The sequence below is a fragment of the Acomys russatus genome, chromosome 9 (genome assembly GCF_903995435.1).
Source record: "Acomys russatus chromosome 9, mAcoRus1.1, whole genome shotgun sequence".
NCBI lineage: Eukaryota > Metazoa > Chordata > Mammalia > Rodentia > Muridae > Acomys > Acomys russatus.
The window spans coordinates 51,040,960-51,065,733 of NC_067145.1; the positions used below are offsets into that span (position 1 = coordinate 51,040,960).

The window sequence follows — 24,774 nt, forward strand, 5'->3', positions numbered from 1 at the left end:
GGGCAGCTAGGGGAGTTTCCCCCAGAACAGGCTGCGTCTGAAAATGTTTCGCTTGTAAAATGCTGGCAAATTTCTTTCATATTTGTCATCAGGACTGATAAGAGAATGAGAAGAGAGAACATTTGTAGATTCTTTTCCTAGAGAGTTTTGTATGCGTTGCTGAAGATCAGATCAGCTGAAATCTGGGGAAGGGTTTAGGGGAGAATCTAGAATCGAATCCCAAGACGCTGAGAGATAAAGGCACTGGGAAGTCAGCTTAGTGGGTAATTCACATGCCATGCAAGCCTGATGAGCTAAGTGTGGATCTCCAGAACTCATGAAAAGGCTGGCACAGCGGCACTGGGAGCGTGGGAGGGGGACTGGAGACTCAGAAGCTGGTGGGGAAGCAGTAAATGACAAGACATGTCTCAAATAAACAAGACTGAAAGTGAAAACCTCCACTCAAGATTGTCCCCTGACCTCTGCATGCGCACACTGACACCCAAGGTTATCCCCGACCTCTGCATGCACACTGTGGCATACATATGCCCATGATCACACTCACAAACACATAATTTTTTAAAAGATGCTAAGAAATGAAGGAGCCCAGGCTGGAGCCCCATCTGCCTCTCCCAAAGTCCCCCAGAAGTTTTGTGCTTCCTGGAAGTCCCTTTATATCCCACAGAGCACCTGCTGGAGGCCCCTCCTACCCCACATCCACACCACTCTAAGCAATCTTCTGTCTCCTGTTTCAGGAGGGAAAGTAAACTTCTCAGGGAATGACGTCTTCAGTTGTCTTCTTGTTCCTTCTCCTATACATGGTGATAGCAATCCTTCCCACTGCTTCTCTGCCATGAGTGCCTTTACATTCCCAGTGGATCCTGTTGCCCCTTTGCCAACTTGCTTCCATATGTGTGAGTGTATGTACATACATACACACACACACACACACACACACACACACACACACATATATATCCATATATATGTATGTATCAGCATTCTTGTCTGCCTTTTTTACCTCTCCTTTTACTCAAAGGTGTTGACCTTCAAAGAGAAACCCTTTTTACTTTCCATTTTTCCTTCAAGTAACGTCTTCCTTTCCTTTTCACCTCGAACTCTGAAAACCATCACCCCTTTCCACACACACATGCCACCAAGCTCCCCTAAATTTGGCCTCATGCTGTTCCTCAGAACTCTCTTGTTCAGTTCCAGAGCTGGGGTCATCAGATCTGCCTTGCCCCAGTCACTGTTCTGCCTGACTTTGCCCAGGCTTCACAACCCACCTCTTCTTGCTCCTTGTTTCTCAGCCAGCTACCATCTCTGCCTGCCGCTGGGTTCATTTCTTCTCGGCTTCTGTCATGGGCTCTTATTTCCCTGCCTACTTTATACTCAGAAAGTGGTTTTCAACAGTAGACCCCATTCCATGTTGACCCCCTCCCCCAGTGTAACTGCCTTTATTTGTATTTCTCACTTGAGACTTTTTGCAGCAGGCACATCCTTAAGCTCTGGACATTGATCACCTGCAGGCCAACTCAAGTCCAAGGTTCCAAGCTGTGGGCACCATGCCAACAACCATCCTCTTCCATGCTCACATGTACTTCCTCAGTCGTCCCATGTGTGACAGGCTGCATTTCCTATCTGCTCTCTGGTCTCATCTGCCCCTTCACAGCCTTCCAGACAGGGATCACCTAGGAAACTTCCTCCCTGGACTGTCACTCATGCACTATTAAAGTTGTTCTTGTATCTCTTTCATCTTCTTCTTCCAGGATGCATGACATTATGATAATCCAGCCATTTCACTCTCTGCCTCCTTAGCTTTAGAAGCCCAGGAATGCAAAGGCTTTGTCTTTTTCCTGTTTATATATCATGTGTCCACTATACATGAGACTCTTGAAATGAATGGCTTAAATAATGAAGATTCGTAGGCCTATAGAGTGAGAGGTTCTCTACTGTAGTAGTTTCATATGCCCTGATATACTTAGCAGTGTCTGAGGCCACTGGGATTGTCACATCTTGGTGACTGCCACCGGCATCTGATAGGTAGAAATCAGGGTTGCTATTCTATGTGTTAATACGCACAGGGCAACCTCCTTGCAAAGGATTTCTGGGCCCAAAGTGTTGGTGGTCCTAATCTAGTTTTAGTTGAGTCACAGCACTGTTGGAACCTAGCAAGTTGCCAGATGTGGCTCGACACGGTCATGTCATAGGTGTTACTGAGCAGCAGATACACGGCACGTGCTCTCTTTCTCGTTGTCGCCTGATTAAGAGGAAGGAACGGTCACCTAAGGGTGGCACGAGGCTCAGTAAGATGCAAGACCTGAATAAAAGTACGAGCAGACCTCAGAGCTTCAGACGGGCTCGAGAGGGCTTATGCCGAGGGGCTGGACCTTTAGACGCATTGGAGTGATATAGGAAACAAGCAGAGACAAGCATGGGGCGAGCGTGACCGCATGCATGGAGACAGTCCGCCAGATGATGGAGGTGGGTTGGCCATAAATAGAGCATCTATTTTGAGGTAGGCATGCTGCGATAGGAAGGGATGCTGAGTGTAAACGTTTTCGACATTTTCCAAGCCCACTGATGTTGGCCAAGTTACTTAACCTCTGTGAGCTTTAATTTCTTCTCCCAGAAGGGCAGGGTGGGATTCCTTCTTCTCAACTCGGTTGTTGCATCTAAGTTCAGAAGCGTTGACTTGTGTCTCTCAGTCATAAGAGGCGAAGCAGCAGTTTGAGTCTGTCTTGATCTACTTGACTTTAGTGTTGCTTTGTCATCATGTGTTTGCTAAGTGGTGGCTACCTGATGTCTCCTGAGCAGGGATGGCACATGGTCAGAGTGGCAGCTCTGAGCAGTCAGTGTGTCCATAAGGTGAAACGGGAAAAGAGGGTGAGACTGAAGCAGAGGGCTAGTTAGGAGACAGTTGAAGAAAGGGTGGTGCATAGGTCACATGGCGTGGAGGCAGAAGGGAGGAGATGTTAATGAGAAGGAGCAGAAGCCAGTCTTGGCCCCTGAGTGACTGTGTAGGATGTTAGAGAGGGAAGGTGATGTCGACCTGGATCAAAACTGGCTGCTGGAGAGAATAGGGTTTCATGAAATGACAGAGAGAGAGAGAGAGAGAGAGAGAGAGAGAGAGAGAGAGAGAGAGAGAGAGAGAGAGAGAGAGAGAGAGGGAGAAGCTGCTGGTCTTGGAAGGCCAGATAGGTGTCTGGGTAAAACTGTCTAGAAGCCAGGGGGAAATGCAAGAACCCAGGACTGGAAAGGAGTGTGGCTGTAAAGGGGGCTCTCTGAGAAGAGGGGCAGGGCAATCTGCAGAGGTGATGGGTAGCAGCCTTTGAGGAGCTGTCTCCTCCAGAGGCAGAAGGAGAAAGAAGGGGTTTGCATGAGATAAACAGAGCCTGGAGAGACCCGGAGGCCAAGCATGAAGGGCGAGAGAGAGGAGACTCGTGGGTGAGGCTGAGGAACACTGTGGGCCGTTGTGAAGAGGCCAAGGTGGGACGAAGGCTGAGAAGTGATCATGGGGTTTGCAGATTATACAGTGGACCTTGTCATTGTGGGTGAACACCAAGTCCCTGAAGTCTGACTGGAAGAGGAAGACAGGCATTCAAGTATGGGGAGAGCAGACTGAAAGTCATGTTTGATCATGATTTTGTTTTCTCTAGATAGGGAAGACATGAGTATGTTTGTTGCTGAAGGAGGAAACACCGATAGTCAAAGAGATTGTTGCCAAAGGCAGGATCCACTGGTAAAGGTTCATCACGGCATAAACAAGACAGCACAGTTTTGGATAGGGGCTTGGTTTGACCTTGAATGAGAAGAATAGGGGAGGAAAAGAAAGATTTGGTAGTGCAGAAAGAAAAGGTAGGCGATAGGCTGTTTTCAGCCTATCGGGATATAAGCATTTGAAAAAGGAAGATGGGGCCCTGAGCCTGAGAGGAGAGGAAGTTCCTAGCAGCTGCTGATGAATTAAGAGGCAGCCAGTGATGACACGCGGGCTGGTCCACTCTCTTCCTGCTCCCAGACAATCACAGGAAGCTTTAGCAACTCTAAAGAAAGACAGGCTGAAGAACATAAGCACTTTCCCCCAGCCCCGCACATGCCCACTTAGGCCTTGTTTGCACCGTGGCCTAGTGTAGCTCATATATACTCTTAGATTCCTCAGATATTTTCTGGGCCATTTCACCAATCATAGGTTTTGCCTGTGCTTGCCTGTGAGGGGGTGTGGGTCCCTCAGCAGATGGCATCTGTGTCTTGCCAGTGACAGCAGGTGTCCGTTCGGCTGGACCTGCCACTTCCTGTTCTTACAAGCCTGACCCGTCATAATCCTATGTGTGCCCACCTTCCAGCTACTGCAGATGGCCCCGGGTGTCTGGTGAGTTCCCCTGTACAGAGAAAAGAAGGAAAGAGAGGCTTCGTGGGGAGATGGGACCGAAGGAGTGAGGCAAGAGGGATGTATCTGCCATCAAACTGCATGCAATACACATTTTTCTCAGTGATGGAAAGGCGTGAGAGAATGGATTGTTTTAATGAGGCACCAAGGCCCTGAGCTTTGCTTTGTGGCTCTCTGGGGCCTAGGGCAGGTCCCTACGCTATTGTTGGATGCATGTCCTGGAGCCAGTGTGAATCTCCTCCTGACTTTTAGCAGCCTCCATTTTCCTGTCTCAGTAACTTTCCGTTCTTCCTTGGTCAGAGGAGCCTGCAGATAAATCTCACCAAAGTTCTGCGGAGACCCGGAAGGACACATGTATCCCACTCTGTGCTTAGAGACTGGCCTCGATTCCACCTTCGCCTTTCACTCTCATGAAGTCCAGCCCCTCTTGGCCCTGACACGTTTAGATATGCCATACTGCCTTCCGTATTAGCTGGGTCCTTTGCTCTTCCTGATTGTGAGAGCTAGGCGTTTACATGGCGACACATTCACTGAACATCAGCAGCTGCATTGGCCTTTATTGAAAAAAAAAAAAACAGTCCTGTGTAGTCAAGATGGGGAGATAAAAAGGGGAGACTTTGACTTTTTGCCTCCGAGGGCTCAACGGAAATGGAGAACAAAAGAGACAGGTGGTCTGTGCAACGGAGCGGGTAAAAGGTGAGAGCAGACAGCTCCCGGTGTGGCCCACCAGAGCCCTGAGGGGATTTGGATTCAGTGCAAACCAAAGAGACAGCGGAGTTCAGAAGAGTGATGTGAGGGACAATAATGCCAGGGGATCTGTGGAGGCTGGCACTTTGGATTAGGAAGGAAGACAAGGGATAGGCGTTAGCCTGACGTGGGTGTGAGAGGTGACCAGAGTGAGGAAGTTGGGACATTGGGTCCTGGCTCCCTAGGCTTTGGGACTGAACCTATGTTTTACTGGCATTTGGGAAAGGTAGTTGACCAGTGGCTTTGAGCAGGTAGAAGGAGCAAAGTGATGATCTAATGCTTCAGCCATCTACGGCCAAATGTGGCCCAGTGAGCCTGCCCCAACACTGGCTGTAAGTCCTGTGCACTCCTGTGGCCCTTGCTGAAGGAAGAGGGTCTTAGGTTTGAGCTTCAAAACCCCCATATCATAGAACATTTCTAGAAAGCCATCACACTTCTCCCCCTGAGAAGTCTCTGATCCAGAGTCAAGTGGAACCCTGGATTGACTTTAATGACCTCATCGCTGGGCGAAGCTGGTATTCTAGGCCCTCTGTGCATTTCAGGGAAGGGTAGGAGGAGCCCACGGCTGAGCACAGCAAACGGAAGTTAGATCAAGCTACAGATACATATTTTTAATTTTAAGGACACCGTTGCTAGGTCTGTGCAAAATTCCTTCTCGGCTTCATGCCTGGTGACTGCCACCGCAGCATTAGGTAAAAACCAGTTCAACCTTTAGGAGCATGGCAACACCTGGAGAAAGGTAAACTGTTAAGTGACATCGCAAGGCAGCTGACTGCGCCCTTTCAGTGTTCACACAATGGGGTGGCATTGGGGGAAGGAGCACCGTTTTTTTGTTTTGTTTTGTTTTGTTTTGTTGGTTGGGGGTTTTTTGTTGTTGTTTTGTTTTTGTTGTTGTTGTTGTTGTTGGGCTTTTTTGTTGTTATTGTTTTTGTTTGTTTGTTTTTTGCATCACTGCCAAATCTGCAGCATCATCTGACTCAAGTAGGACTTCAAAGGAAGAAAGCGAGTGTCACACAGCAGCTTTCTGGGGAAGAAAGCTGTCCATCCTGGCGGGGGGGGGGGGCCAGGGCGTGGGGAGGAGGGAGTGAGGGGGTGTCTTGTTTGCATCTCTTTCCAAGACTGCATATTGCAGCCCCCTGTCTAGCTTCAGCTCAGCCTGTGGCATGAAACAATATTCTCCCAGGAAGCTGGAGTGTGGGTCTGCAGCGGTATCAAAGCTTAGCTCTTGCTTTGCTTATGTAAAGAGATTAATTGCTGTTTCCTTGCTTCATTAATCAGACTCTCCCAAAATGTTACCCTATCCATAGCCAAATACCACACAGTGGAAAAGACTGGTCACAAGTAGAACTTGGGAAAAGCTTTTTTGTTCAAAACCTAAATAACATCCTGTGTCAAAACAAATGTGACAATGGGCTATTATTCCTCGCCCTATAATAGCATGTTGTCACATCTCTGTGTCCCGGATGAATGAGGGATGGCACGCCATGTGGGAAGGAGCAGGGGTGGGGGAGGAATGATGGAGCCCTCGAGAAGCCTTTCATGGCTTGGCAGTTTCAGAACTGGAAACCCTCCTCGGGGAGGTAACTCAGAAGTTGATCCCTACAGGTGGCCGGCCGCAGCCTCGCGTTCATTTCCAGAGAAGGGCCTTAAGGTTGCCGGAGAACACCAGCTACAGCGACCTGACCGCCTTCCTCACTGCCGCCAGCTCCCCGGCAGAAGTGGACAGCTTTCCTTATTTGCGAGGACTAGACGGAAACGGGACAGGTGATTTGAGACCCTTTCTGGGTGGGCCCTGTGGGGTTATTCTTTCTCTGTGAGCTTTTGGCGAGAGGTGGTCACATGAAGTGGGGAGGGAGTAGGGCCTTGACCTCCTTGCAGGTTCTGGGTTAATATTGTTACTTTTTACCAGCTTAAGGAGCCGTTCAGTCTGCATCACTATAGACTCGCATCTTTGTAAACTGAATTCCTTGCACCCTGCAGCAGCTGCCAGGGGCCTTAAACACCTTCTCTGGGCTTTCCCCTCGTTGGACTAAATATTGAAATCGTAATTTTTTTTTTAAACATGAGATCAGAAACAGGGTTTCTGCTCCTCTGACCTCCACCTAGTCTACTGTCCTCCAGAATGCCACAATGTCTCACCCAGTTCTCCAACCAGAGACACATAGCCCCCACCCTCTCATCCACCACGTGCTGGGAGGGGAAGGATTGATTCCAGTGACATCTAGAGATGAGAAAGTGACATTCCATGCTCCACTGTAGATGGAACACTAAAGTGTGCACATTGTCATCTGGCCACGTCTTCTTCTCGGCTTTTGGAAGCTCCGCCCTCCTTTCCTTTCAGAGAGGCTTTGGAGAGGTCTCAGAAAGGAGGTTCTCCATAGACTACCCTAGAGGAGCCAAGCTTCGAAGGTGATTTGGAATCTCCTGGCAGATCACTGAGCCAGCTCTGTCATCATCATCATCACTGCTCTGACAAGACACAGAACCTACAAGAGCAGAAAAACCAAAAGCCACCAGCCAGAAGAAGACTGATAATTCCTTATTGGAGAAAGACCAAAGCCTGAACCCTCCTCCTCCTAGGTGACATCATGGTCCTCAGGCCTCTGCCTGCTGCGGGAGAGGTTCCAGGTCTTGGAATTTTCAATCAATCAGTCAACCAATCTTTGTCTCTCCCTCTCCCTCTCCCTCACCCCTTCCCTCCCTCCTGTGCCTCTTCATCACTCTTCAGGTTTCAGGCAGGGCATAAAGTTGAAAAGCAGCCATTAAAGTTAACTACCACTCGGTATGTCATTGCGCTTCCCAGGGACGCTTTGATTAGAACTTTCATCATTTTCCAAGACTCCATAAGCTGCTGATTCTGAAAAGGCCCGTTCACCTCAAACAGCCCATCCGTTCTGTAACTTGTGAGTAAATTTCTAGCTGGAGGCGAGCGTTTCCTGGTGCTGTGCTGCTTCTCCTTCTGTAGTTCTTATTTTGAGAGATGTTTCTTCCTTTAATTATTGAGGACCGATGACATGACTAGCGTGCCAGTCATTTGCCATCAAATAGATGTGTAGTAACCGTCTCCAGTAAACTTTCTTGGGGGAAAAATATCAAGTGAGGAAGCCCGGAGAGCTCTAGTTTGAGGTCCTCATAGGTTCCATCCAGTATTCCTGAGGAAAGGAAGCGTAGTCAGAAACACAGCAAAGAGGATGGGCCTCAACTCAGGACTCACTCATGCTCTCTGCCCCTCCCCCAGCAGCACTTGAATAAATTATGAAACCTGAGAAGACCAGAGGACGAAGAACACAAAGGCACAGGACTATTGATTTTTTTTTTCAGAAGTGTGTTTTATTTTAAAATCAGTCCATTTCAGAGGGAAGAGAAAGGTTGGGAGGTGAGATTAAGCTGCTTTTCTGCTGACATAATTGATTAGTTGCCTGAGAGGATCAAAGTTGTTCTGAGACCTGCTAGCAAAGGGAGCCAGCCTGTGGTGTATCCATGTGTATTCTGGGAAACAGAGGAGCCTGGGCTCCGTGGAGTGGAACAACCTGGGATGCAGTGGGTTGCTGCAGGTTAGTTTATGAACAGATTCTCTTTTGCCCCGTTTCCACTTTTCTTCTCTCACACAGGCCAAAGATAGGCTGCGTTCTAGCGTCACCCCCTTCTCTGGTCCCTGTGAAAGCACAACACTCTACACCATTTGCATGAGGCTCAATGCAATGGCCTCCCCCTAGCCACTCCGGCAAGACAGAAACATAAAAATGGCTAAGGGATGGAATTCTTGCTGATGCAGAAAAGTCGGCACAAGATAACCATCATTACCCAAAATGCCTGAAACCGAAGTGTTTTGTATTTGAGACCATATTTTGATTTTCTAATATTTGCATAGAAGTATAGCGGCGCCTAACTTTTGAATTTCAGAGAACTTCAGATTTCAGCAGGGGCATCTGATTCTAGAGACCCATCTCCTTAGACCAGGGAGAAATGCAAAATGAAGAGAAAGGAGAATGTAAGGACACTGAGGAAGAAGAATGGAGGTGCTTTTCTAGAACTTCCTTATTACCTGTGTGCAGAAAGTTTCCACCAAGCTCCTACATGGAGCTTAACAAAACAGAGCAGCACTTCCCGGTTGGAGACTTTATGTCTGCAATGTTTATTCGGCATCCAGTGAGTTACCCAAAGACTCTGGGGTTTAAACCATATCTTGTTGAGAGGTTCTGACAGCACGGAGAGCAGTACACAGGAGGCCTGGCTGTGTTGTCCTGTCACCTTTGAGCTGTGGACATATGCATATCTCCGTCCACAGTGCCTTTTCCAGAAAAGCACGGCAAAACATGGCCTTTGGTTTTTTTCTCCCAAAATGAACTGGTTTCCCAAATAAAAGACTCCTGGCCTGAAACCTGTGATTCTGACTTAAATCTTTTGAGGAAAGCTTTATGCAGGCCTTTGCTGTCATGGAGAAAGAGAGAGATATGTAGACCAGTCGTTGTTGTTTAGAAATTGCTCCCCAGAGGACTTAGCTGTGAAGTCATTGTTGAAACCATGAAGTTCACTGGGTTTGCCTTGATGTTTACTCCTAGTCCAAATCCGAGGTTGGCACAAGCTCAGTAAGTATGTCAGTATATAGGAAGAATGTACTTAAAATCTGTCTTTCTGCCTAGTAGTAAGGTCAGTATAAACAGAAATAGCAGTAGTAAATAAATCACAAATAGTATTATCTAAGAGTCCTGTCTTGTAAAATACCTTAACATTTTTGTCACTGAGAAATTCATCCAATTAAGGCAAAGATGGAAAATTATGACAGAATGTATTTTGTGTGATATCGTATTTCACTAAGGAAAAACCTGACATGGATTGCTTAAGTGTATAAATATCGCTCCCCTATGCATTTTCTAATTCGTCTGTAGACAGTCATTAAAGAACTGGCTTGGATAAAGGGTCTCTAATGGAGAATAACTAGGATATCACATTCCTTTTTAACAGACCAAAATAACAATGGCAACTACAACAACGCATGCATATTTCATGTCTAAGTTTCAATGGTGTTCTTCTGGTAGAATTAGTTTTGATGAAATTTACTGTTTGGAACATGTGTTTTGTGGCACTGGCCCATTGCTGGTGTGCATGTTATATATGCTGTAGATAGTAGATCTTAAATGTGCACAGAGCTTATTTTGTGAACCTTTTTTTTCCCCCTCTAGCTTCCCCCAAATTCCTTTATCTTACATTAGAGAAAAGTCTTTTCCACCATGGCTATAGCTCAGCCCTTAAGAGGCTGGGGCATGGTGATCATGAGTTACAGATGGAGGGTGAGAACCTGCCATTTTTAAAAAGAGGGAAGGAAGGAAGAAGGAAGAGGGAAAGGAAAACAGAAGGAGATGGGCACCGCAAGCATAGTTTGTTGCAATTGGCAGACTCGAACTGGGACTCACCTCTGCCAAGTAGTATAAACCCTTGCAGCAGCCGCTGCCACATCCAAACCTGTTTCTTTGTGAAATGTGGGTTTGAACTGCCTTGCGGGGTTTGTGGGAGTGAGGATTACTTAGGGTAACAGAGCCCCTGAAAGCTGGAGACCCCTCTCAGGACCTGGCAGTTAGCACCTGTTTTCCTTGAGGGGTTTCTGCAGCCCAGAGCCTCCATGCAGGTGATGAACATACCTCTCCCTTCCAGGAAATGGCACCAGGTATGACTTGACCCCTGTCACAGCTGTCAGCGTGCACTTGCTCAGCAGTAACGGAACGCCGGTGCTGGTGAACGGCCCTATCTATGTCACTGTGCCCTTGACCACGCAGAGCACCCTGAGGCACAATGCCTATGTCGCAGCATGGCGGTTTGACCAGAAGCTGGGTAAGCAAGAGTCCCTGAGCACCCCCGCTGGAGTGTGTGTGTGTGTGTGTGTGTGTGTGTTTAATTTAAAAGGGGTCCATAAAGGTCATGGAACTCAAAAGAGGCTCTCCTAATCTTCATCCTTTTAGTTTTTCTCAACATTCAATGATCTATCTTGGTTCTTTGATTTTTTTTTTTTTTTTTTTTGTCTCCTGAATAGAGGAAAAATATTTGCCACCATTCTTTAAAATAAGGAATAGTCCCTATGACCCTACCACCTAGAGAAAGACGCACGTGTGTGCGTGCGTGTGATCAATGACTGCGTAAGAAGGAACCCTACACTTTAGCAGCTTAGGAGAGCAATGCACATCTCCTGTCTCACAGTGTCTGAGGTGCAGGAACCTAAGCACAGCTGATGAGGGAAGTTCAGGCTCAGGGCCCCTGCAAAGCTATAGCGGGCCTGTCTGTCAGATTCTGTGTAGGCAAGGCTCTGCAAGGGCTAGCAAACGTGCCCAGGACTCTGCCATAGTCCCCGACTGACTGCCGTCCCTGCCATCTGGCGGCCAGAGAGCTCAGCTCCTTGCCACATGGTCCTCTGCTTGAGGCTGCTTACAGTGTGGCAGTTTGCTTTCTCCTTTGCCAGTGACATGAAGAGGAAGTAAGATAAAACTTTCAAGTCACAAGTACTTCAAGTAGAAGCTGTTCGTCCTGGGTGTAGTCACCAGGGTGGTTAATGGGAAGGTATGAGAACTATTCTGTCTTCCGTGTTCACAGTCACCACAGCAGAATCAGCATCTTTCCACAGCAGCGTTAGTCTGCAGTCTCGGTTGGTGTGATGTGGCTTTCCACTCCACGAATATAGCATCCTTCAGTTCATCAGTCCCTTACAATTAAGAGGGAAATGGGCTATTCTAAGGCAAACTGAATGTGCTGCGCCAGGTTACTTTTCAGGGTGTCCTGTGGTAGTCACACTTGGAACCAGCTTTTAACTACCAATATGACTGTTAAACCGAGCACGAAAAATAATGAGTTTTTAAAATAGCAAATATTTTTAAAATACTTCGTGAATCAGTCAAAACAATGCTTAACTTCTTGATTCAATCAAAACATAGTTTTAGCAATTATACTTGAAAATAAATATCTTTTGGGCTTTTGTGGAGTTTTTGTTTTTGTAACTTCCCAAATAGTTAATAGGTTTCCCTAGTAACATGTGAAGATCGCTTCAGTTTCAATGGCTGTGTTAAGGTTGGCATCTCGAGGTGGATCGTAACACTGTATTAATGTATAATGCATGTCTTACTTAGAGTGTCTATAGCTGTGATAAAAAGCCACAACCAAAGGCAGATCTCTGTAAGTTTGAGGCTAGCCTGGTCTACAAAGTGAGTCTAGGACAGCCAAGGCTACACAGAGGGGAAAAATTTTTTTTCACTTAGGTCACAATCAGTCAGCTGGATCCTGAAAGCTAGCGTGACTTTTACATTTTTGAAAGACTGAAGGAAGAATCAGAAAATGGAGGTAAAAGGGAGAAAGGGAAGACACAGCCAATGAGCACAAAGTTCCCACGTGGCCACTGAGAACATTCTAGAAGTCAGCTCTACTGCACTGTCAGTATGGTTGGCCACATTGAGTACTTAAAGTTTGCTGAGAGCCCACATCAAGTGTTGCCATCAAGAAAATGGTATCAGGCTAGAGAGATGGTTCAGCCTTTTTAAAGGCTAGGCTCACAACCAAAATATAAGACAATAGTATCTGTGAGGTGATGGTTTAGGGTTTATTTCGATACACATGTCAAAATGTTAAGTCACACACCTCAAGTACCTACAGCTTTTATCTGTGAATTATACTCAATTAAAATGGAGACAAGTTAACAACAAAGATTTTTAGAACATGTGAAAATCATATAAAATGTATACACACACACACACACACACCTAAATAAAGTTTTATTGAAACACGGCCATGCCCATTTGTTGGTGGGTATTGTCACTGCAACACCAACTCATGTCCCCACAAACTAAAAGAATTTACTATCCAGCCTTTTACAGAATCATCTTGTGACTCCTGGCCTACATGCCCCAGCTGAGGAAGCTCTCTCCGTTTACTGTTACAAAGTGCAGGAGTGTTTTCTCTCTGCGGAAGGTACCTGGAGTGCTGTCTCAGCTACAGCTTCCTTGTTTCCTGTTGCCTAAGCTCACAACTGTCTGTAACTTCAGTTCCAGGGGATCGGCACCCTCACACAAACATACATGCAGGCAAAACACCAAATCAATGCTCAAAAATAAATTATTTTTTAAAAAGCAACTTCATATTTCAACCTCTGTTCTCCAGAGGATGACCTAATGGATTAATACATTACCAGGATATATGAATTGGATTTAATCGACACATTACAACGCTATCAGTTGGCTCTTCACCATATACACCCTCAAAGAACATGCTAGAAGAAGCACAGTATGCATTGTTCTACATTGAAACATTGCATGTGTGTGCTCAATGTGCTGTGTTGGAATACCATTTGCTTTACACAGCAAAGGAGACTGCTTGGTGGATGTAGGTCTTATCCTCTGAGGAATTGGCAGGACTCTCTTCAGATTTTCTCCCTGTGCTGTGCCCTACAACCTGTGGTGGTGGAACCTGGTGGGGTCAGCACTGTCCACACTGTTAGTTGTGTGCAAGAGTGAGTTTGGCCTTTAGTATAAACAGTTTGCCTTCCCATGTCTGAAGAAAAAAAGTCGGTCCTGTCAAATGTGTGTTAGCTGGGGCTTTCTGGACAGTAAGGGCCAATTGTGTCCACTCCCTTTTACGGACATTTATTCTTCCTGTAGTATGTAACGAGGGCAGCAGATGGCTTTCTAGGATATGAGGTTGTGTGACTTATTGCCCTAGGGGACAGTCACTTATGAATAAGCAAACCAGGTCAATGGCTTGAATTGAAAGTGACTGGTCCTGAGTAATCAAAAAATCCATAATGTATTAGATTTTGGATATGTGTTTTCTGCCACTTAAGGGTCACTAGATTTATTGACTTCTGTTACTCCAATGTTATGGCAGAAAGAAAAGCCTACCCCGAGAGTGAAGCTATGTTGTGAAATCCAGTTTTAACTGCCTTTCCACACACAGCAGTTAGAATACGTGTGGGTTGCTATAGAAATGGTGGCCACTGGACCAGCCTCTTATCATGTATGGTGCATCCGTGGCAGGTGCCCAGGGATACTGCCATAATTGGCTTGTGTAGTAGGCCTGTCTCTGCTGCTGAAGGGACATGAATGCCAGTGCTCTGCTGGACCCACTGGTCTGTTAGGTAAGTCATGGCCAACTCGCCCTCACAAATGGGGTTTATTTAAAATGCAGGCCCATCTCATCTGTTTGTCAGTGTAGGTTCATCAGTGTAGCAGGCATATTGTAGGGGATGTTGTGGGGCAGATCAGGCAGGAGGGTAGGTAAGAAACCTCTGCACCTTTCTCTCAAATTTGATAGGAACTTAAGACTATTCATTTTAAAAACGAAGTCAAGATAATATATACCTCTCTGACCTCAAGTTTGGCCAAAGGGTTATTGAGGTCTCCAAGAATAATATTCATATAAGTATTAAACCATATGTCTAAATGAAGAATCTCAGAATGGTATGTTGGGGTTTGACTGACTTCTATGGATACACTGTGTTACACTGTATGGGTAAAAGTTAGAAATGGCTATGTTGATTTGTCTAACACTTCAAGTGCATATTTATATGCGGGGTTAGCTTTAGAACTGTATGCACTACCTTTTTTTCTGTTTTAGTCAAGATATGGTAATTAAGGGTATTAAACAAAGGAAGCGGTTGGCTTACCTATGGGTGGTTCAGTATATCCCCAAGAAAGACAAATACGCCATTTCCTAGGGAATACCATTGCTGAGAACCAATCAAGGATGACCTTGAACTTCTGTCCTTCCTGCCTCCGCCTCCAAGTGCTGGGGTTTCAGATGTTTTGTGACGTGCTGGGGCCACTGAACCTAGGGCTCTGCGCATGCTAGGGAAAGGCCTCTGTTTTCCCACACAGGAAAACCGACCTGAGGATGAACTGGGTCTTTGATGAGATGCACAGGAGGGAAAGGGATAGTTTGTCTGCAAAGAGCTGCTGGAGCTGAGGGGACATGGGGTAAACGGTGAGAGCCTGGTGAAAACCTTGACTTGACACAGATGCCAGGGAGGGGTGAAGACTGTCCACGCTGCTTTGCTTTGGGGTACTGCGGTGGGGGTGCTCTCATTGCTGTGTGTCTATTAGCATCCCATTGCAAAGTCCTGCCCCTAAGGATGAGAGTTAGATTTTTGTAATATGCTTCTGCTGCCTTGAGGCTGAACTAAGAAGCGGGACTGTTGTTTTCCACCGTTGCCTAGCAACTCAAAAAACAGCCTTGTAATATCCATCTATTTCTAAGCATTGTTAAGGTTCTTGTGTTTTGTGGCCTCCTTGGAATGATAATTTTCAGAAAATTAGTTCTCGGGTAGCTGTGGTTTGGGTCACTTTTGTTTTAAAACTCTATTCTTAGAGTGTTGGTTTCTTAAAGTGCCACTTTGTGTAGAACTAGCATTTACCAACGCTTGGATGTAACCAGAACCATTTTTTGGCAAGCGTGACAAATGAGCATTGCCTGCTTGTGTGGGTCCTGCTTGTGTGGGTCGGAGAGTTTGCAGGTCAGTCCTTCTCAGAGAAAGCCTGCATTCCTTGCCAGTTAACATTAATTGCCACTGATGGAGTTGGTGGCTTACGAGGTGGCAACTTCCTGTCCTTCTGCCGGCTCCTCCCACCACCAGGAAACCTCCAGGCCTTTCAGTGCGCTACCATTTGGCCTGGATTGTAAGCAAACATTTTTGTCTACTCAAAGCCTAAGTGAAAAATAATTAGGACATTAATGCACCATAAGTTATTTTAGAATTCTTGCTGTTGTTAGTGTTATTGACAACAAAGCCTCGTTTATCCCAGACCGCCTTCACACTTTCTATGTAGCTGATATTTCAGGTATACATTACGTCATCCAATTTACAAAGTGCTGAGGGTTGAGCCAGGACTTTGTAAATGCGAAGCAAGCACTATACTAAGCTGCTTGTGTGTACACGCACCATTTATGTGTAGTTGTTGGTGAAGGGCAACAGAGAGTGTCAAACCCTTGCAGCTAGAATGTGGGTGCTGGGAACTGAGCCCAGGTCCTCTGCAAGAGTGTCCAGTGCTCTTAACCACTGAGCCATCCCAAACCCCCAGATATTTTTAACATCCATTTCTGCCCACTTCCTCTTAATAGAAAGAGTAATTACAATGTGAACATATCTTTGGTAGGTTTGCCTGGGCCATGTACAGCTTCTAGCATTGCAGGGAAGAACAGGGAGCCACAGACCAGCAGTCACAACAAATTGAACTTAAATACCCATTCCTCAAGGTGTGTGCACTAGAGGCAGTTACTTAGCCTTAGTGGGCCTCTGATTTCACATCCACAAAAGGGGTGTAGTCGCCAGGGTCCCCACATCATAGAAATGGGAATAGAAAGAAGACAGCAGGGCCAGGCACTTAGGGAAAGTCTTCGTCCTCCCCCCTCCCTCCTCCTTCACTCCTCCCCAGCACCTGCTTCCTCCCCATCTTCTCTTCCTCTTCTCTTTTCTCTTCCTTTTTCCCTTTCCCTCTTCTTCCTCTCCTCTTCCTGCTTCCTCCCTCTCTTCTCCTTCCCCCCTCTTCTTCCTCCTTTGCTTCCTTCTCCTCTTTCCCTCCTCCCTCTCATACGTTCCCTCCTCTCCCTCTCTCCTTCCCCTAATCACTGCCATTGATGTTATCATTGCTATTAGCCCATATATGCTTTGCAAATTTTTGGTGACATATAGGAGAAAAAGGCCAGGCACTGGGACCTGTGATTCTGTTAGTGTGGCACTCTCATCTCCCCTCGGGATGACACTCTGGGACACTGCAGCCACCTAGTCTGGTGTCAGTGCCCCTGCTCCACCTGGTGTGCAGTATTTAATATCATTCAGTCTGAAATTGAACTTCCAAATAACTCGAGTTCATAGTAGATGATCCTTCATGCAGGAATATTTCCGGTTGCAGAATGATTCCCCCATCTCTGCTCCATTCACTTAGTTGAGCACTTCCGGCTTCATGGCAACCTGTGCCACCATCTTCCCTTCACAGGGGATGATACTGAGGACGGGTATTTGGGGGCAAGCATGGGGGTCGGACTATGGTGTGTGTTTGCCAAGAGGACAACCTTGTGGAATCAGTTCTCCCCTTCTCCTTCCACCTTATATGGGTTCCGGGGATCAAGCTCAGGCCTGCAGGCTTACACCACAAGTGCTTTACCTTCTGCGCCATCTCACCAGCCCAAGGACACATACCTGTGATGGGTAACGATGCCACAGGCCTAGAGCCCATGGGATAAGATCCAGTGTTCGCAAGCTGAGACCAGAGCGCTTTGGGATGTGAGAGCTGTGTGCAGGGATTCTCAGGTGGGAGGAGTTTTTAGTAATGATCTCTTAAATTACTCCAAGTTGTTCAACATCATTTGAAATCAATATAGAATTTAAAGTTACCAGCTAATCTTATTATATGAATTTGCTTTTCTTTCCTTTTTTTTGTTTGTTTGTTTGTTTGTTTGGTTTGTTTTTCCAGACAGGGTTTCTCTGTATAGCCTTGGCTGTCCTGGACTCCCTTTGTAGACCAGGCTGGCCTCGAACTCACAGCGATCTGCCGGCCTCTGCCTCCCGAGTGCTGGGATTAAAGGCGTGTGCTACCACGCCCGGCCTGAATTTGCATTTATAAATAGACTGCTGTACAATGGGACTGGTGAGAATGGGATAGGAATAGGCATAGTGGATAAATGATGCAATCCAGGCATGATAGGGAAAAGTGAAATCAGCTATGTTAGAAGCTTTACAGTAGATTAAGTTTTACACTTAGATTGAAGTTTTTGGGAGCGAGCGAGCTGGCCCAGTGGCTGCACTGAGCAAGCATGAGGACCTGAGTTTGCATCCCCAGCACCCACTCAGGAGGATCCTGAGGGCTTGCTTGTCAGCTGGTCTGGCTAATTATTGAGCTCTGACTTGAGTGAAAGATCCCGGCACACATCACACACACCCATGTGTGCTTACAGTGCACACATGAAGCAAAAAATTTTGAAAATGATGTTTTTAGCTAGAATTTTACTTTGAAGTGGTATGACCTTGTTTCTGCTCCTATATGCCTATTTTGATTTTGTAATTTGGTATGAGCTCTAAGTTCATCTAAACTGGGACATCTTAGCAAATATGTCTGTGGGTCTGGCACACATTGAGTGTGCGGGGGCATGCACCTGTGCACACGGCTGTGAAGGCCAGAGGATGGTGGGTGACTTCCTTTGTGATGCACCTGTCTCTACTTGCAATGCTAGGGCTACAGGCACAGGCTTTTTACATTGGGGCTGAGGATTTGAACTCAAGCCCTCATGATGTCACAGCCAGTGCTCTTACTCACTAAGCCATCTTTCTAGCCTCCAACATGTGATATTTTTAAAAACAAGTCCAATGCATTGTATGGGAGACTTCTTTGCTTCTTTTAAAAGTAGTTTTGTACATTCACTGAGTCTGAAATTTCTGCAGATGTTAGGGGTAGGCCTGCCCTTCAGCAGGTTGCTAGAAAAATGAAATATTAAAGGCCTACCTTCCAACACTGTGTAAGACTCCAAGTCAAAAAGAACCGAACTCAGCAGTGAGTGGGTTATGTTCCTAAACCTGTGGTTCTTTCTGCCCCTCTAAAATCATTTGTGCACTCTGGCAGAGGCAGATCTCTGTGAGTCTACAAAGTGAGTCCAGGACAGCCAAGGCTGCATAGAGAAACCCTGTCTCAAGGGGGGAAAAAATTGAACAAGTGCTAATGCGATGGCTCAGTGGGGAAAAGCACTTGCCACCAAGCCTGATGACTGGAGTTGAATCCCCCAGGCCCACATGGTGAAAGGGAAGAACTGACTCCAGCAAGTTGTCCTTCGACCTCCATGTGACTGCCCGGGTATGCACGCGCGCGCCCACACCACACACACACACACACACACACAAAATCGATGTGAAAGCTGGAAATGTAGCTCAGTGGTTAAGAGCACTCGCTGCTCATCCAGAGGACCTGCGTTTGATTCCCAGTACCAATTCAGATGACTCACAACCCATTGTAAGCCCATCCCCCTGGAAATATGGCTCCTTCTTCTAACCACCAGAGGCACCCTCACACACATGGTACACACTCAGACACACATATATACACATAAAGAAAATAAACAATTTAAAATATGTAAATGTGATTTAAATTTTTAATTGAACAATTCATTTGTGTAGCGTTTGTTTGTTTGTTTGTTTGTTTGTTTTTCGAGACAGGGTTTCTCTGTGTAGCCTTGGCCATCCTGGACTCACTTTGTAGAGGGTAGCTTTTTTTTTTTTTAGTTCGCTTTGTGTGTGGATGTTTTGCCTACATGTATGTCTGCCCTACCACAATACCCATGGAGGCCAGAAGAGGGTGTCAGACTCCCCGGGACTACAGTTACTGATGGTAGTGAGCCACCATGGGGATACCCTGGAAGAGCAGCCAGTGCTCTTACCATCTCTCCAGCCCCATAGCGTGTATTTATAGAACATCGTCTTCATGCCAGCCCCCTCTCTCTCTCTCTCTGCTGCAGACTTTGGGGATAAAGCAATGAAGGAGAACACGGCAGGCAGTGCTCCAACGATGACACTCTTGTTCTTAAATGAGGCAGTACAGCAGTGGGCTTGAGTGAAGTCAGGACCACACGACAGTTGAGCAGAGTGTTGTCAGGGGTGTGGGTAAGATGCTCAGAGCCTGTAGAGAGGAGACATTTGAACTCTCAGGCTAAAGACACCTAGGAACCCTCTCCAAGAACGTTTTGGGGCCAGAGTAGGCTGAGATATGATGGTGCACACCAGGGTCTTGATTTTGAGCCGGTTTGGCCTCACACAGCAGCCAGGTTGCTGAGGACCCCTGCCCATCGTACAACTACACACTTTCTTCAGTCCTTTGAGACCATCAACTTCCGGTATGGTCTGCCAAGGGCTAGATGATTTTCTGAATGGACCAGAAAACTACTTACAAAAGTGCTTTCAATGGTGGACCGCATTGTAGGAAGTGACATCAGGGTTTTTTTCAGAAAGTCCTCCAGCCCTGCAAAGGTCTGCATATCTGAAGGCTTTGCAACTGGAAATGCAGTGCACAGGTGAGTGCGCTGACATCACCCAGGAGTTTGTTGGAGCAGTCCATTTGGCATTCCTCCAGGCCTACTGACCCACAGTACACACGCGCACACACACACACACACATGCCCCTCAGCCTTAGCAAGGCCTTCAGCAAGCCATGGAGAAAAGGGTCTTACCACATTTCTACAGGAACATGCATACTCCATTCTGTGCCTTCTTTCATTCTAACCACGTTTCTAATGCTGGAGGCCGTACAGTGCTGTCGTCTAACCCTACTCGCTCCTTTGTGACTGTCATGCTGGGATTTGCTAATTGCTATGTGGGAACTGAATGTGGTGGATAATGAACAAAATTTCTCTCTGGGTGGGGCTAATTAATTTCATACTTTCGTAGTCTGTATCCTTGAAATCTTTATGTACCTATTGTAAATGTAGAATTCCTTTTTATGTTAGGTACTTTTTTTTTTAGTAATTTTTTCAGATTACATCCCATTTGTTATCCCCTCACTTGTATCTTCCCGTTCCCCTGACCCTCCCTCTTCCACCCTATTCCTCTTTCCTAGACCTCTGACAGAAGGAGACCTCCTCCCCCACCATATGATCAGTGTGTTTTATCAACACTACCCTGTTTCGGGTGCTTCTGGCTAGCTCTGTAACACAGGCACTTTCCTTTAGCCTTCGAAAACTCTCAAAGCTTCCCTTCCCCAAGCTTACTTCCTAAATCATCAAGCCCTTAAAGGGGAAAACAAGCCATGGCTTAGATTGAATTCACTATTACAACACACTGCCACATGCCAGTAATCCAAATCCCTGGCCAGCCCAGGCATAAGTAAGGCCCTTGGCTGGCTCTCCAGCACAAAAAATAAACTAAGTAATTAAATAAAATAAATATTGTAATTTAGCTTTAAAAGTCTCAGGGTCCTGGGATTCAGCTTAGCCAGGTTAAAACGCTTGCCCCGCAAACCTGACTCATTCTACAGAATCCATGTAAGACACTGAATATGGGGGTGCGCATCTGTGGTCCCAGAATCTACGACAAGGTGGGGGTGGAGGTAGGAGAATCTGCCAGACGCTTCCCAGGCCAGTGAACCTGGTGTAGGAAGCAACAGGGGCGGAAAGGAGAGACCGTGCTCCAACAAGGTGGAGGACGTGAACCGACTCCCAAACAGTGTCTGCTAACCTCCAAACATGTGCCTGGGTACACACGTGCCCAAACACATGTACATGTGCACACATGCACACACTGCACACACATGCAAAAAAAAAACCTTTAAAAAATAAATTTCTTCCTCTGAAACCATTGGAAGAATGTATTGTGTGACTAGAAACTTCTTTCTGTCTTGATGTCTGCCATTCAGCCTGCCTCTCGTGTCCTGCTTCAGACACACAGTCCTTGGCTCCCCATGAATTACCCTTCATTTTATTCTTGTTGAGACCAGTCCTGAAGTCCACCTGTGAACGCTGTAATGAGTCCAAACATCCCCATATAACTTCTGCTCCTCTGATCTATCTCAACAAAAACAATAAGATAAATAGTTGCCCAAGAAATAGTTTGCTATATAATTAACAATAGATGTTTACTCTTTGATTCCATGGGAGCTATAATTCTAGAGAAGGTAACTGACCTATTTAATGTCTCTCTCTCTCTCTCTCTCTCTCTCTCTCTCTCTCTCTCTCTCTCTCTCTGTATTGTAACTGTAGAAATGGTGACTGTTGAGGCTATATGATAAATGTAGGTCAAGAGCTCCTGGATTCCTTTCTAGTCTGTTTCTTTTGTCTTTTGAGCTGAGGTCTTACCAGTTGGTCCAGGACGATCTTGAGCAGACCCCTACTGCTGCCTCAGGTTATAGTGCTAGGGCTACAGGTGTGCACCACATGCCCAACTAAGTGACCCTGTTCGGTTTGTATTAAAACACGCAATAACCTAGATTTCATATATAAAGTTGGTAGAACTTTACAGTAGAGGAAATAACCTAAAGTAATATAGGCTAAAACCTTGAGGTGTGTGTTGTTCAGCTCCTGAGGACATCAGACACATTGAGGAGTGGCGGGGTGATGATTATTCAGCCAGAGCCTCCAGAGCCCAAGAGAGGACGTGGCTATTGGCCAAGGACAAGAGCGGTGAGGCAGGACAAGTGGGGGGTTCTGTCATCAGAGTTCACCCCATGTTGGCATAAGTGACCCCATCACTCATCATCAATGTTTCAAAGTACAGCACAGTCACAGTGTAGATGTGGGAGTAGAACTGGCTACCCTTTGCAATGTGAAAAATAAACACTTTTAACCGACAGAATGGCTTTGAGCTGGGTTTTCTGGGTAGCTGCAGAATTCGTCCTGGTTTCCAGCTTATAGATCTAGTGTAACTTATTCCAATCTTGTGCAGGAAGAATATATTGAATAGAATACATGAGTAACCAGGTGTGCACAGATTGCAGTGCCCAGGCCACAGCCTGTAGAGATGGGAAGCAGCTGCCTTCAGAATCATCAAAGGTTCAAGGACACAAAGGACATGTCCTTCCTTGTTTGTGCCTCCGGGGCATGTCTTGGGTTCATACAGCTGGAAAGTGGCCAGGCTGGAATTCACAGGGAGGATCGCTCATGCTAGAAAAGTCATGCGTGAGATCAGCTGGCCCTGTGAACTGCTGGGCATTTAGCCACTAGAAGTCTAAAGTGATGGCAAGTCTCAACATGAGAGTGGAGTCTTGTGTTATTGTGTTGTCTGATGTGCGAGGAGTCACGTTCAGTGTATAATCTGTGCCGGTCTAGTGTTGTTGGGTTCAGCTTTTCACGGTCTTTATCTCAGTGGTGTTCATGATGTCAGGTCTTTGTGTTTACCTAATGTGTGTTAAGCTGAAGTAGTGTGCCTGTTAAAGAACAGTATCCAGGCAGCATGGGTATGCCAAGCAGGAGCAGCAGCATGAATCTGGGTTCTTTAGGCTTCTTTCAAAGGGGATGTTACATTTGAATGAGCCCTTTTTTTACATATTTTAAAGTCCTTTTGCCTTCAGGGAAGCACTTGTTCAATATTTGAACTTGCTTTTCTTTATAAGTTATAAGTAAATGTTGACCTTATTGTTGCATGGTAACCAAGTGGGAAGTGGTACATCAGTGGTCTCTAGGAAACCCCATCCCATCGTACAGATAAGCATGAGACGCCCTATCTGTTGGTTGCTATATGTGTAATAATCATTACAGTTAAATGAAGCTCCCGTGTGAAGAACCCCACAGTGCTTCGCACACAGTGAACTGCATCAGCTAAGCCCATAACAAAGTCACTTCCAAAAGATGAGAGCCCTCTTTCAATACATCGTCCATCCTGGGAAATACCTCTGCATCTTCCCAAGGCTTAACTCGAAGGATAAATCAAACAAAAAAATATTGCAACGTTTTGATTCAGAGTGCTACTGTTTGATAATTGGATTTTCCTCCTGTCACCCTCACTGCCTGAATACGCTATTCTACACAGCACTTGATGGGGATGGTAACAGAGAGTTGATCGTGGCAAGCTGGGCATTGGTGGTGGCAAAAGAAGGGAAGTTGGTAACAAAAACATGAGGTATAAGGAAGGGACAGTGACCATGTGGACTGTAGAACTGTTTCTCCTAATAGCAACCAGCCACCTCCAGAGTCCTCCAATCTACATACCTAGGAGCATTGAGCCTCGAATTGCCTTAGATCATAACCATGGCCTCAAGTTATCATGAAAAAAAAAAATGTGTCTGAATCAGGATTACATGCACATTTTGGTATTTGTGTCAAACTTCCTTCTCAAATGTTGGTAGATACAGAGTAGCCCTGAGGGAGGGGACTTTGCTTCCCTTCCTGTGAGCAGCGTACCTTTGTCTGTGGTGTGCATCCATTTTTGCTCAGGGATCCATTAGAAAGAGTCCAAACGTCTTTAAAGCTATTTGAGAATTGATTAGCTAGAAACTCCAGTCTTGAAATATCTCTTTCCTTGATGCTGGCAGAGGGATCACATGACCTTTCCCCCACAAACAGTCCCAACCACAGGCTCATGTCAGAGCAAAGAGGCACAAGTCACTCTACTGACCCCTGAGATACTCACTCAGTAACCAGGTTGATGCAGCTGCACCTGTGTGTGTGTGTGTGTGTGTGTGTGTGTGTGTGTGTGTGTGTGTGTGTTTGCACATTAAAGCCACCCTGGCTGGGGCTGGCAATGCACTAGAAAGTGTAGGCCCTGCCTATCTGCCATCGACAAGTGACAGTTTCCATCTCTGTGTGTCCCAGCAGTGGTCTCAACTGCTTGCACATGAAGAGGACATAGGGACAGTGTAAACCTTAAAGGGGAAGCCGTGGGAAGAGGTTGAAAACAAGAAGGCTAGGGAAAGAGAGAAAGACGGAGCAGATGGAGTGGGCCCAAAGAGGCCAGGCAATGTTGACCAGTGGGGGCAGCTCTGTGATGGGATCACAAAGGTGAGAACCTTCCCCAGGACAGCCCTTTCACAGAGACCACGTTCAGCAGTACCCAGAGCATCCAAAAGGTGGCCTCGCTCAAGTGACAGGTGGGTAAAAAGCAAAGGTCTTTTTACAGCTGACTCTCATAAAGCAGGGCTCCTGTCCACGTGTATCCACATGAAAGTGCCCTTTCTAGCGCCCTGATTTTTCTAATACCCAGCTGTCTCACAACCTTATTCAACCAG

General features: G+C 46.3%; 1 protein-coding gene across 1 annotated transcript in view; it reads left to right on the plus strand.

The window, feature by feature from the left end:
* Fam171a1 (family with sequence similarity 171 member A1) overlaps nt 1-24,774 on the plus strand; it is a 111,040-nt gene that overhangs the window by 74,770 nt on the left and 11,496 nt on the right. The window contains exons 4-5 of the mRNA XM_051151313.1: nt 6,719-6,877; nt 10,766-10,942. Coding sequence (XP_051007270.1) covers nt 6,719-6,877; nt 10,766-10,942 — 336 coding nt within the window. The remainder of the gene's footprint in view (nt 1-6,718; nt 6,878-10,765; nt 10,943-24,774) is intronic.